This window comes from Pongo abelii, chromosome 1, assembly GCF_028885655.2.
Source record: "Pongo abelii isolate AG06213 chromosome 1, NHGRI_mPonAbe1-v2.0_pri, whole genome shotgun sequence".
Taxonomy (NCBI): Eukaryota; Metazoa; Chordata; class Mammalia; order Primates; family Hominidae; genus Pongo; species Pongo abelii.
This window is the reverse complement of record NC_071985.2, coordinates 201,992,113-202,005,340: the sequence shown is the minus strand read 5'-3', so window position 1 is coordinate 202,005,340 and position 13,228 is coordinate 201,992,113. Positions and strand designations below refer to the sequence as shown.

Here is a 13,228-nt window from a genome sequence, read left to right as displayed (position 1 = left end):
ACAACATCTAGACAGATACACACACACACAGATGCACAGGTATGTAGCAGACAGGTAAATGGATAGACAAGCAGATAATCAGTCAGACAAGGACAGGCAGATAGCCAAAATATCCAGACTCACAGATACACAGGCACATAGCAGATAGACAGGTAAACACACTTCAGAAGGCCAAGGCAGGCGGATCGCTTGAGCTCAGGAGTTGGAGACCAGCCTGGGCAACATGGTGAAACCCCATCTCTACTACAAATACAAAAAAAATTTAGGCAGGCATGGCGGTGTGCACCTGTAGTCCCAGTTACTCAGGAAGCTGAGGTGGGAGGATTGCTTGAGCCCAGGAGGTCAAGGCTTCAGTGAGTCGAGATCGCGCCACTGTACTCCAGCCTGGGTGACAAAGTGAGACCTTGCCTCAAAAAACAAAACAAAACAAAACAAAAAACCCAGACGATCAGATGTGGACTGACAGACTCAAGCAGAAGCGGAAACACCCCACAAACACCGCAACTCAGATATACACATGCATACATGCACACAGAGATAACACACCCAGACTCACGAGGGTAGCCTATGGGGTGTGATTTTGGGCAAAAGATAGGCCAGATGTCTCTGAAGCAGCCCCCAGCCCCAGAACCATGAAAAAGTAGGTACCAGAAAAGTAGCAACCCTGGACGTGAACTCTTTTGAAAGAAAGCAGCTTTCATCTCTTACCCTGAGGATGTGACATTTACCAATACCGAGGGACCCGTCTTGCAGTAAGATGAATGGAGGTTAGATAAGAAAAGAGACTTCCCAACCAGGAGCACGTTGAGACCTGTAGTGGGTGACTAAGGGTGACTAGGGGTAAAGGAGTGGGCTGGTGGCAGGCAGGGAGCCTGTGTTCTGGCTGCACAACCTCAGGCAAGTGCATTCTTCTGAGCCTCAGTTTCCCACCTAGGCTTTGTCCTCCCAGGTCCCTGCAGGGAGCAGATGGGCAGCTCCTGGGTGTGTTAGTGCCAGTGCTGGGACCCCCGGATATTATCCCTCCACCCCCACCACCAGGGCAGGACCCCCTTGGTGACTCACCACCCAGTGGTCCATGGCAGGGGTAACCCAGCCACAGGTGCCGGTGATCCTCGGCTCTCTCCCTTCCCCCAGGGGCTGGCCAGCTCAGGATGCCCCTTGGTTTGGGGGAGGTTTGCAGGGAGGTCAGTGGGAGGGCAAAGGGAGTCCCTGATGCCTCCCCAGGGGCCAGCATGTGAGGCTCAGGCCTGGGCCTGGGAGGGTTTGTCCAGGTGTAGTCTCTTTTATCCTCTTTGCTGGTAGAGACCTCTGGCCTGAGCCCAACCTGTTGAAGAGAGGGCGTTGCACAATAGGGAGGTAAAAGGTGACTGCAGACCGGGCGGGACAGAAGCCCCATTGTTTGGGTCCCAGGCCAGCCTGGGCAAAGAAAGGTTTATGCCTGGGGCAGGAAGGAGCGCCTCTGCAGGGGGTGCCAGCTGGTAGGCCCCTTGCCTTTGGATCCTTGGAGGGGGACAGGTGCCAAGCAGGATGCCCTTGGGTTTGCTAGAGAGGGCAGTGCTCGTCTAGGGGCCCAAGCAGGCAAGGGAAGGCAGACTCAACAAGGAGTCAAAGGGTGCAGAGGCCGCCCCCACACCCTGCCCACCTCCCAGGGATGAGCCGCCCAGGGCACCTAAGGATCATACTCCTGGAATTCCAATCATTCCTAGGAGCTGGGGCGGCTATGGGGGGTGGCACCCAAGCCTAGAGGGCACAGTGGAGAGGAGTGTGCATGGCTATTTTTATTACTGAGGTGTCAGGATAGGCTTAGAGAATTTTGCCTCACATGCCCTCCCCATCATTTCCCAAACTTGTGTCCATAACCCGGAACTCGGCTGCCCATATCTCCCCTTCTCCACCAAAGCCCCTCAGTTCCACAGGGATGCCCACTGGGAAGTCCTTCCCAGTGTGAAACCGCAATCCTTCCTGCTTGGGGTTCCCCTAAGGGAACGGCTTCCACCACCGGAGACCCAGCTAGGACAATCGTGTGCTTGTCGTTTCTCCACCCTGCAAGCCCCTGAGTTGTGGGGTAGTTACTCCAGGTACAAGCCAGGCGCCCCTCCCTTCCGCCACCGCCGGGGCGGTGCAGAGGGTGGGCGGTACAAAAAGCGCCCCGCCCCGCGCTCCTCTCTTGACTTTGAGCGTCCGGCGGTCGCAGAGCCAGGAGGCTGAGGCGCGCGGGGCAGCCTGGGCCCCAGCCCACACCTTCACCAGGTAGGGACGCTCCCCTGCTCAGAGGGCGGAAGGTGTAGACCGAGAAGAAACAGGGGGAGGGGGCAGGTAGAGGAACCAAGACAGATGGCAGAGAGAGGGACAGTGGAGGGGGACAGAGGGACACAGGAACAGAAGAGAGGGGTACCCAAAGACCAGGGGAGACAGGAAAGCACAAAGTCAAGGACCCAGGTCAGGGATGGAGGCTGCTGGAGGGCAGAGAGACCCAGGACAGGAGAGAAGACCTTGGGTCCACAGGATGAGTGCTGGGTGGGAGCACCAAGAATGCCACCACCCTCATTTCCTTGTCCTTGAAGGTCCCTGCCTAGGTCAGGGAGGGGCTCCGTTTCTGCCCAGTCCCCATCCCCCTATAGCCAGGGCCCACACTCGGGGGCTCCTCTGCCCGTGTCCTGCCTGGGGACTCAGGAATCGGGATCTCCCTCCTTGCTGGGCCCTCTTGAACTCACAGCTCCAGGAAACTGGGAGACCTGTCCCTGATGTTCCAGGGAGTCTCTGCTGCCCACCATCTCTGCCCCCCAGGGCCCAGGAGCCACCATGTGGCGATGTCCACTGGGGCTACTGCTGTTGCTGCCGCTGGCTGGCCACGTGGCTCTGGGTGCCCAGCAGGGTCGTGGGCGCCGGGAGCTAGCACCGGGTCTGCACCTGCGGGGCATCCGGGACGCGGGAGGCCGGTACTGCCAGGAGCAGGACCTGTGCTGCCGCGGCCGTGCCGACGACTGTGCCCTGCCCTACCTGGGCGCCATCTGTTACTGTGACCTCTTCTGCAACCGCACGATCTCCGACTGCTGCCCTGACTTCTGGGACTTCTGCCTCGGCGTGCCACCCCCTTTTCCCCCGATCCAAGGTGGGCACTAAGATGGCCAGGAGGGTGGGTCACTTTGTCCACCTCAGACTCAGCAAGGCTCAGGAGCAAAGCTGATGGATGCACTGACATTTCCAGGGGAAGCTCTGTAGAATCTGGGACTCTTCCCTGCCCCTCTGGGAACTTTACTCTCCAGCAAGACTGAAGAAGCTCCTTAGTTAGAATTCTGATTTAGCCCAGGGAAAGGGCAGCCTCCCACATTTTCTCCCAATACTGTCTCTTTTCCAGACACGGAAGGTGCTGGCTGCACCTGCTGACTCACTCTTGGGCTGATAAGGCACATATGGGTTGCTGAGGGTCATCTTAGCCATTTTTCTGCCTTTGCTGAGGATTCTAGGATCCTGTGTCCCGAGATGGCTGCTCATACCTGGGAGATGGGTCAAATCTTTTCCTGCTTTCAGCCTCACCATCATCCTTTTCCATGCACTTGCCCCTGTCCAATAGGAGAATCACTTGCATTCCTTCCCACAGTTCCATGGGGCTTGGGCCGGCAGACTGCATACCTGAGCTGTCATCTCAAGAGTGCTGTGTTATCTTAGGACGGTTGCTTACCTTCTCTGGGCCTTGGCTTCCCCATGCTCCTCCCACTCCCCATCTCCAAGCCCTAACTTATTTAAATGGAAAAGGATCCCAGGAATGTTGTGGCTGGCATCCAAGTAAAGTAAGAGGAATCCAGGTTGGAATCATTGAAGAACTTCCCAAACAGCAGTTGGTGTGTGACCCTGCAGGATTTGTCTTCAGTTAGTTTCATTTCAGTGAGAGCTGGTGTGTGTGTGTGTGTGTGTGTGTGTGTGTGTGTGTGTGTGATATCTTCAGTTATAGTTTGGCTTCAATTTCAGTAAGAGCTGGTGTGTGTGTGTGTGTGTGTGTGTGTGTGTGATGTCTTCAGTTATAGTTTAATTTCAGTGAGAGCTGGTGTGTGTGTGTGTGTGTGTGATGTCTTCAGTTATAGTTTAATTTCAGTGAGAGCTGGTGTGTGTGTGTGTGATGTCTTCAGTTATAGTTTAATTTCAGTGAGAGCTGATGTGTGTGTGTGTGATGTCTTCAGTTATAGTTTAATTTCAGTGAGAGCTGGTGTGTGTGTGTGTGATGTCTTCAGTTATAATTTAATTTCAGTGAGAGCTGGTGTGTGTATGTGTGTGTATGTGTGTGATGTCTTCAGTTATAGTTTAATTTACGTGAGAGCTGGTGTGTGTATGTGTGTGATGTCTTCAGTTATAGTTTAATTTCAGTGAGAGATGGTGTGTGTGTGTGTGTGTGAGAGAGAGAGAGAGAGAGAGAGAGAGAGAATCTTGGAAAGGTTCAAGGTACCTGATCTCTGAGGACCTGGCCAATCAGCCCCTCCTCTCTGGTTCTGGTTCCACTTCTCTTCTCTTTTCTTCCAACAGGATGTATGCATGGAGGTCGTATCTATCCAATCTTGGGAACCTACTGGGACAACTGTAACCGTTGGTGAGTGGAGTTTAGAGGGGTCTTGCTTTGTGAGCCTGTGGCTGACAGACTTGGTTCAAATCTTATCCCTGACCGCTTTTGCAAGGCAGAAATCTTTTCCCTTCTCTGAACCTCAGTTTCCTCATGTGCAACAGAGGAATTTTAACACTGACCAAGTCAACTTATCTAACATCATTCCAACAACATTCCTCAAGCATGGCCAGCCATGGGTGGCTGGCCCAGGGGTCACCCTGGAACTGAGAGTCCTTCCCCACCCCTCCTGGCCTGGGCTGGGCTACTCCTCCCAGCTATTCCTGCTGTCACCGCAGAGTCAGAGGGAGAAGGGGGCGCCAGGAAGGAAAGCTCTGACTGCAGCATCCGCTGCCCTGAACGGATGAGGGTCAGGGATGGCTGAGCGGGCGGCCAGCCAGCCTCTAGCAGGGCCTTCCCTGAAATGTGGCCCCTTTTTCCTTCCCCACCACCCCCCACCATTCCCAGTAGGAGGAGGAAGGGGTCATGGGTACCCCCCTATTCAGTCTGAGATGAGAAGTGGAGAAGGGCCGGGTAGGAAACCCTGAATGCCTTAATAGAAATAACAGGGAGCCTGCAACTTGGAGGAGGAGGCCCTGCACCCACTCCACCCCCACTCCCTCTTTGCCTGGGACTAAGAGGCCCCAGAGAGAAGGAAACTTTTTGGAATGCATTGCGCATAAGCTATTTCCATTGCCTCACTAGGGTGAGGGGTGCCCGGGTCACAGCGAGTGAGGGAACGTTTCAGCACGTGTCTGGGTGTGCAGCGTGACTGTGTGTGCACTGTGTGTGTGTGTGTGTTCAAAAGGATAAAACATGCCTGCCCGAGTCTGCAGGTTCTGATAGGATGGCTCTGGATGTTGAGGGGTTAATGCGCTCTCTCTCTCTCTCTCTCTCTCTCTCTCTCTCTCTCTCTCACTGCTGTCCCTGGCCCCTTAGGCCCCCTCTGGAATGCTGGGACCTGCTACCACCGGCCCTGCCTGGACCTGTGTGGGCAGCCCTGGGGGCAAAGGAGGAGATGGCAGGAAAGGACGGAACAGCCTACTGCCCTTTCCTCAGGAAGGCTCTGGGGGCGAGGGTGGGGGAGTGTCCAGGGTGTCGGAGCCCTCAAAGGATGCTTCCAAAGTCTAGTCGGGTGCTGCTGCCTAGGTGTGCAGAGGGGGAACAGCCTGGTGTGCAGAGAGGGAAAGGAAGGATGAGGAAAGCCTTCCCGGCCCGCAGACTCCTCTGGCCCTCCCCAGCAGTGCCCCCGCCTCTCCTGCGGCTGGAAAGCCCAGCCATACTGGGTCTTGCCTCCCCTTGAGGCTCCTTAAAAGGCAACATTGGAGGTGGGAGCCTCGGGCAGCTTGGAAGGAGGCAGTTCAGCATCTTGTAATAACAGAGTTATGAGCTTGTAAAAGCATTATAGAATTCATAGAATGCAACCCTTCAGTCGGCACCTATTATTAAAGACCTACTGCGTGACAGGCACTATGCTGAGCTCAGGAGATGGAGCAGGAATGCAACAGACACAGTCCTTGTCCCACTTCTAGTGTAAGATGAAGGACATGGAAAGAGAGCAAATGAGTATATCCTGACAAGCTGCCCAGTGTTATAGGGAAAAGAGAGGATAACGGGGGTCCCAGTTTAGAGTAGGGAGTGGGTGGGAAAGCCACTCTGAGGAAGGGACATTTATGCTGAGACCAGGGAGAAGGATAGAAGAGGCCTGGCCTAGGCAGAGGGAGTGGCTCATGGGAAGGCCGGGAGGTGACTGAGCTCATTTTAGCTGGAGCTGGGGTAGGGGAGAGACATCCCAAGGAGGTGCAGGCCACTTTCCGTGGGTCACATCAGCTGTGCCAAGGATTCTGCATTTTGCTTGGAGTCACAGGAAGCCACGTAGAGAGCACACGGGTCTGATTTACGTTCTTCAAAGACCTCTCTGGCTTTGGGGTGGGTAGGGAGGGGATGGCCGGGAATTCTAAAGGGGTAGCGGACTTGGTGAATAAGGCAGTGCCGTGGTCCAGGTGAGAGGTGATGATGGACGGGAGTAGGGTGGCCACAGTGGAGGGGCGAGAGGTAGGTGGATTCCTCATGTGCCATCTCCAAGCCCTGCTGATGGAGGACATGTGGGCGGACACCACAGACCACACGGAGCTCCGATGTGAACAACCGGGTGCCATTTTCAGAGTTGAAGATGTTAGGAAAGAGCAGGCTTGTGGGAGGCAGACGGGCTATTTTGAGTTTGAGATGCCTTTTGCACATCCAGAGATGTCAGAAGGTCAGTGAGATATGAGTCTGAAGCTCTAGAGAAGTGGGGTCTGGGATTCCTGTAACAGAATGGTGATAGTAGATATTAATTCTGAGCACTTAACGATGGGTCAGGCCCAGTGCTAAATGCTTTACAAGCCTATCATTAAATCCCTGGAAAGTGGTACCACTGTATTATACTCATTTTATAGACAAGGGCATTGAGGGAGACAGAGCTTGAATGATTCTCCTAAGATCACACAGCCAGTGGGCTGAAACCCAGCATTTGAATTCCAGAACCCATGCTCTTAGTCAATTCAGCATATGGCCTCAGTCATTGACTCAGTTAACAAATATTCATTGGGTGCTTACTATGTGCTAGGTTTTGTTTTCCTAGGCCCTGAAAATACCAAACAATACCTGCCCTCAAAGAATTTACACCCTATGAGGAAACAGGTATAAGCAATATAAACAGGCCAGGCCTGTGGCTCACACCTGTAAATCTCAGCACTTTGGAAGGCCGAGGCAGGTGGATCACTTGAGGCCAGGAATTTGAGACCAGCCTGGGCAACATAGCAAAATCCCATCTCTACAAAAATTGCAAAATTTAGCTGGGTGTGGTGGTGCACACCTGTAGTCTCAGCTATTTAGGAGGCTGAAGTGGGATGGCCATTTGAGCCTGGGAGGCAGAGACTGCAGTGAGCCGAGATCACACCACTGCATTCCAGCCTGGGCAACAGAGCAAGACCCTGTCTCAAAAAAGAAAAAAAAAAAGCAGGGAGGGTGGGGAGCAGGCAGATCGGTGTGAACCATCAGGGGCCAGCCTTGTTGGAGCCTTAGAACCAGAACTAGAAGGAGGAGGGGATCAGGGGGCAGGAGGACAGAACGTGCAGGGCCTTTTCATCACCAAACTTTGGCTCTTATTCTTTGATGTGAAGCCAGTGGAGGGTTTTGGGCAGAGGAACAACGTGATGTGACTTAGGTTTAGCAGGGTCACTCTGGCAGCTGTGTTAAAAATACCCTGGGAAGCGGGGCAAGCGGCAGATGCATGGAGCACCCACAGTGAGGAGGCCACAGCAGGCATCCAGGTGAGAGGTGATCGGACCTGGGGGCGCTGCAGGCGAGAATGAGGGTGGTTCGGATTCTGGATGCGTTTTTAAGGTAGACCCACAGGATCAGCATGGGAGAGGAAGTCAGCGGGGACTGCCAGGTTTGGGACCCAAACTCCAGGAAGGATAGAGTTGCCGTTTTCTGAGAACTGTAGGGGCAATAAGTGTGGGAGATCAGGAATTCGGTTCAGGGAGTGTTCTGGTTCAGGGTAGTGGTGTTGAGTAGCCATGAGATCCTTGACTCTGGCGTTCAGGCAGAGATCTGGGCCACAGATATAAACTTGAGAATCATGAACTAGACGTTGACATTTAAAGCCACCAGGCTGGATGGGATCACCTAGAGATTCTCCCATAGTCACTTGCACAGACTCCTTGGCCCATGTTAACCTCTGAGGCCACATTCCTTCAAAGTATCCCCAGTCCCCCACTTACCCTTTCCTTCTCTCCTTTTCTCGCCAGCACCTGCCAGGAGAACAGGCAGTGGCAGTGTGACCAAGAACCATGCCTGGTGGATCCAGACATGATCAAAGCCATCAACCAGGGCAACTATGGGTGAGAGGCCCTAGAAGCACCCTCAGTGGGCACACATGCATACTCATGCATGTATACACGCATGCTGTGCTGTGGGGCACGTCCAGCAGGCCACTCCTACACCCCTACACCCAGATTTGATTGTGTGTGCACTCAGCCACTGTGCGTCTCTCCCACCCACATGCACCTACCCCAAGGACCCTGAGCCCTGGCAGATCTGTGACTTCCTTCCATCCCCTCTCCTTCAGCTGGCAGGCTGGGAACCACAGCGCCTTCTGGGGCATGACCCTGGATGAGGGCATTCGCTACCGCCTGGGCACCATCCGCCCATCTTCCTCGGTCATGAACATGCATGAAATTTATGTAAGTCCATCCTTTCCCACAATCCTGCCATCTCCCCATGGCTCAGAACCTCAGGGATGCTGGCCCTGTGCCCTGCTCCTCCAAGGGCCTGGACCATCCCCTACTACAAGGCTGTGTGTCCCTGGGCAAGTTACTCCCCTTCTCTGGGCCTCTGTTCCCTGCTTCCACAGGATGTGCTGCGCTGGAAGAACTGATGCTCAGATTGAATTTTGTGGTCCTAGCATCGGCTCCCCCCTGATCTCTCCAGCCTGGGAAAAATGCTGTTGGTCTCAGTACAGCTGGGTTAGGGCCCAAGGGGACAGGGGGTCACCTTGGTATTTTGGGAAGGGAAGGACACACACTCCTCCAGCTGTGGCCAGAGGGCAGCAGTTCTCGGAAATAAACGCCAATTCAGCGGAACCCCAAGGGAGGAGAGGGCTTCTGCCTTCCCACCAGTGGGACCCTCTGGGAGAGGAATGAGAACCAGGCCCAAAGTGAAAGGGTGAGGAAGGGGAGCTTCAGCAGGCCTGGACTGGGACATGTGCTGGAGCATTTGTCCATCAGCGGCAGGCAGCGGGGAGGCAGGGGCTGGCAGGAGTGGCCCTCCCTGCGGAGACTTCGGCCTTGGGTGACCAGACCCTGGCCCTGCCCTTATTCCCCTGGGCCTCTGGCTATTTTCTGCCTCCTGCTGTTTGTGTTGGCAGTCTGCCTGGTCACGGGACCCTACTGCCTCTTCCCTCCCCTGCCCTTTGGGGCCTGAAGCTAAGGCCTGAAGAAAGCTAAGGCCGATCAGAAGGTGAAGAGGAAAGAGACAGGGGTTGAGAATGGAAAGCTGAGGGACCTGGCCTGGCCACTTCTCTGTGCCTGGCCTCAGCTGCCTCATCTGGGAAGCAGGACTAGTCACCCCCACCTGATACCTGGGAGGCACTAAATGGTGCTTGGTTCTTCAACACAAGTCAAAGTTGGAGGCAGCTGGAATCCTGCAGTAGCAGGAGGGCTCAAGATTAAACTGCAGAAGGCCCTGGACTTGGTGGCCCTCCAGTGCCAATGGGCACCTGAGGGGCAGGCCAGGGCAGAGCAGGAGGCAGACAGGGCAACCTTTATCCTGCAGACAGTGCTGAACCCAGGGGAGGTGCTTCCCACGGCCTTCGAGGCCTCTGAGAAGTGGCCCAACCTGATTCATGAGCCTCTTGACCAGGGCAACTGCGCAGGCTCCTGGGCCTTCTCCACAGCGGGTAAGCCAAGGGCAAGGGCTGGCGCCTGGGAGAGGAGGGCCAAGTCCTGAGCCTCCTGACAGCCCCTACGTCTCACCCCACCAGCTGTGGCATCCGATCGTGTCTCAATCCATTCTCTGGGACACATGACGCCTGTCCTGTCGCCCCAGAACCTGCTGTCTTGTGACACCCACCAGCAGCAGGGCTGCCGCGGTGGGCGTCTCGATGGTGCCTGGTGGTTCCTGCGTCGCCGAGGGTATGCAGCAACAGGGCACGTGGGCAGAGAAGAGGGCAAGGAGCTCCGTGGGCGTGGCCTGGGCCATGATGCACTGAGTCTTTCTGCCTTTGCTCCCTCTTGCTGCCTTTGCAGGGTGGTGTCTGACCACTGCTACCCCTTCTCGGGCCGCGAACGAGACGAGGCTGGCCCTACGCCCCCCTGCATGATGCACAGCCGAGCCATGGGTCGGGGCAAGCGCCAGGCCACTGCCAGCTGCCCCAACAGCCATGTTAATAACAATGACATCTACCAGGTCACTCCTGTCTACCGCCTTGGCTCCAACGTAAGTCAGCACTTGGGTGAGGGCGCCGAGGCAGGAGGGTTGTGAAAGCCTGGAGTCTCACCCCTGACGGATGCTCTCTGTCCATCCCCTGCCCTCCAGGACAAGGAGATCATGAAGGAGCTGATGGAGAATGGCCCTGTCCAAGGTAAACCCCCTCATCCAGCACCCTGGTTCCAGAAGCTTGTGCCTGCTTGAGACTGGGCACAGTGGCACAAGTGGTCTGCACAGCATTCAGCAGCATGTCCAGTGGGGCTGGGAGTAGGGGGTCCTCCCCTCCCACAGGCAGTGCCTGGAGGGAGCACTTAGAGCTTTGGTATGGAGGGACCCTGGTGCCTGGGCACACCTCAACAGACTCAGGCACCAGTGCCTGTACCAATGGGCTGAGTGGACCCTACCTTGACATCTGCCCACAGCCCTCATGGAGGTGCACGAGGACTTCTTCCTATACAAGGGAGGCATCTACAGCCACACGCCAGTGAGCCTTGGGAGGCCAGAGAGATACCGCCGGCACGGGACCCACTCAGTCAAGATCACAGGGTGAGGGGCGTGTGGGCAGAGGGGGTTGGGGACAGCAGGGTTTGTGCGAGGGGCTCTGGAGCCTGCCTTGGGTTCTTACAACCTCTCTAAAGAGCCAGGACTGCTCTCATCATTTCAATAGGGAGAAAACTGAGACTCAGAAAGAGAAAGGACTTGCCCTGGGTCGAACTGAAGGTTGGGAGCCTCTGAAGGCTTTTTTAGGAACCGTTCCTTCCTGACATCGGGATAAAATAACCCCAATGAAATATGAAGAGAGCCTCAGGAGTTTCTCAAGTTCTCCCCACCTCAGCACCTGTCCCAGCTCTGCCTGACCCACCGAGTGACCTGGGAGGTTGCTCCCCTGGCCTCAGTTTCCCTATCCGATTTAGGGAATATAGATGTTAGGATCACTGACTTCAATGAACTCAGTGAAATGTGCTTTACGGTGGGAATTGGGGGTCTCTAAGATACCCATATTCTCAGAGTGTCTTTCTTCTGGCCCTTTGCACCTACCCCTCCCTGGATACCCAAGTGTGGGAGGGCAGGTGGATGTGTGGTCCCACAGAACGGGCCCCCAGGAGGTGGGTCTCTGGAGGACCCAGGTTCCCTCCTCTTCTGCTCACCTCCCCTCCACTTGTCCCGTTGGTGCCCCACCCCCTCCCGTGCTGGGCCTGGGTACACCGACTTACAGATGTGAGAGTGAGGGAGATGCAGAGAGGTACAGAGACCTGCCTGAGCCCTAAGGGTGTACCCAACCCTCCAAAGGCAACTGGGGGCTGGATGGGGCAGGTTTCCTGGATTGGAGCTCCTGAGAGCAGGTAGACCCAGCGCCCTTCCCTCTCCCCTGCTCTGCCCGCAGATGGGGAGAGGAGACGCTGCCAGATGGAAGGACGCTCAAATACTGGGTGAGGCTGCTGACCCTTTCCCCGCCCCCTCTTCCCCTCGCCCCACTCCCATTCCCCTTCTCACCACCCCTCCTTATTCCCAGACTGCGGCCAACTCCTGGGGCCCAGCCTGGGGCGAGAGGGGCCACTTCCGCATCGTGCGCGGCGTCAATGAGTGCGACATCGAGAGCTTCGTGCTGGGCGTCTGGGGCCGCGTGGGCATGGAGGACATGGGTCATCACTGAGGCTGCGGGCACTACGCGGGGTCCGGCCTGGGATCCAGGCTGAGGGCCGGCGGAAGAGGCCCCAATGGGGCGGTGACCCCAGCCTCACCCGACAGAGCCCCGGGCGCAGGCGGGCGCCAGGGCGCTAATCCCGGCGCGGGTTCCGCTGACGCAGCGCCCCGCCTGGGAGCCGCGGGCAGGCGAGGCTGGCGGAGCCCCCAGACCTCCCAGTGGGGACGGGGCAGGGCCTGGCCTGGGAAGAGCACAGCTGCAGATCCCAGGCCCCTGGCGCCCCCACTCAAGACTACCAAAGCCAGGACACCTCAAGTCTCCAGCCCCACTACCCCACCCCACTCCTGTATTTTTTTTTTTTTTTTTTGACAGGGTCTTGCTCCGTTGCCCAGGCTGGAATGCAGTGGCCCATCAGGGCTCACTGTAACCTCCCACTCCTGGGCTCAAGTGACCCTCCCACCTCAGCCTGTCAAGTAGCTGGGACTACAGGTGCACCACCACACCTGGCTAATTTTTGTATTTTTTGTAAAGGGGGGGGGGGGTCTCACTATGTTGCCCAGGCTGGTCTCGAACTCCTGGGCTCAAGCGGTCCACCTGCCTCCGCCTCCTAAAGTGCTGGGATTGCAGGCATGAGCCACTGCACCCAGCCCTGTATTCTTATTCTTCAGATATTTATTTTTCTTTTCACTGTTTTAAAATAAAACCCAAGTATTGATAACTACAGTGTCTTGGAACCTCTGGGAGTGGAAAGCCAAGCCAAAGTTGGGGTGGCAGTGGTTAGACAGCAGAAAGGACTGCCTGAGGTGTTGCTGGTTGGCAGGAGTGGGGGGACTGGAAATCCTAACTTCCATTCAGCCCTAATTGTCAATGCCCTGGGCACTGACTCACTTGGGGGAGGGGCAAGGATGGCATGGCCTTTGGCCCTAGAGAGAAACCTGAACCGTGGGAACCACCTTTCAGACGCTGAGTCAGCTGCCGCCTGAAGGGGGAGCCCTGCACTCCTATCAGCTGAACCGGTG

At 56.0% G+C, this 13,228-nt stretch overlaps 1 protein-coding gene across 3 annotated transcripts; it reads left to right on the top strand.

Annotated features, from left to right (window-relative positions):
- Positions 1–1,860: 1,860 nt before the first annotated feature.
- Positions 1,861–12,927, top strand: TINAGL1 (tubulointerstitial nephritis antigen like 1). 3 transcript variants are annotated; one of them, XM_002811138.5, is made up of 12 exons: positions 1,861–2,250; positions 2,788–3,112; positions 4,519–4,582; positions 8,386–8,478; positions 8,706–8,820; positions 9,911–10,034; positions 10,119–10,269; positions 10,384–10,573; positions 10,673–10,718; positions 10,987–11,110; positions 11,949–11,994; positions 12,078–12,927. In XM_002811138.5, the coding sequence occupies exons 2-12, from the start codon at positions 2,803–2,805 to the stop codon at positions 12,216–12,218; spliced, it is 1,404 nt and encodes a 467-aa protein (XP_002811184.1). In that variant the 5' UTR covers positions 1,861–2,250; positions 2,788–2,802; the 3' UTR covers positions 12,219–12,927. The 3 variants fall into 3 exon arrangements, with proteins under 3 accessions (XP_002811184.1, XP_054411795.1, XP_054411801.1); XM_054555820.2 differs by lacking the exons at positions 11,949–11,994; positions 12,078–12,927 and adding an exon at positions 11,232–11,931 and having other exon boundaries at positions 2,147–2,250; XM_054555826.2 differs by lacking the exons at positions 1,861–2,250; positions 2,788–3,112; positions 4,519–4,582 and adding an exon at positions 5,988–7,905.
- The last annotated feature ends 301 nt before the right edge of the window (positions 12,928–13,228 follow it).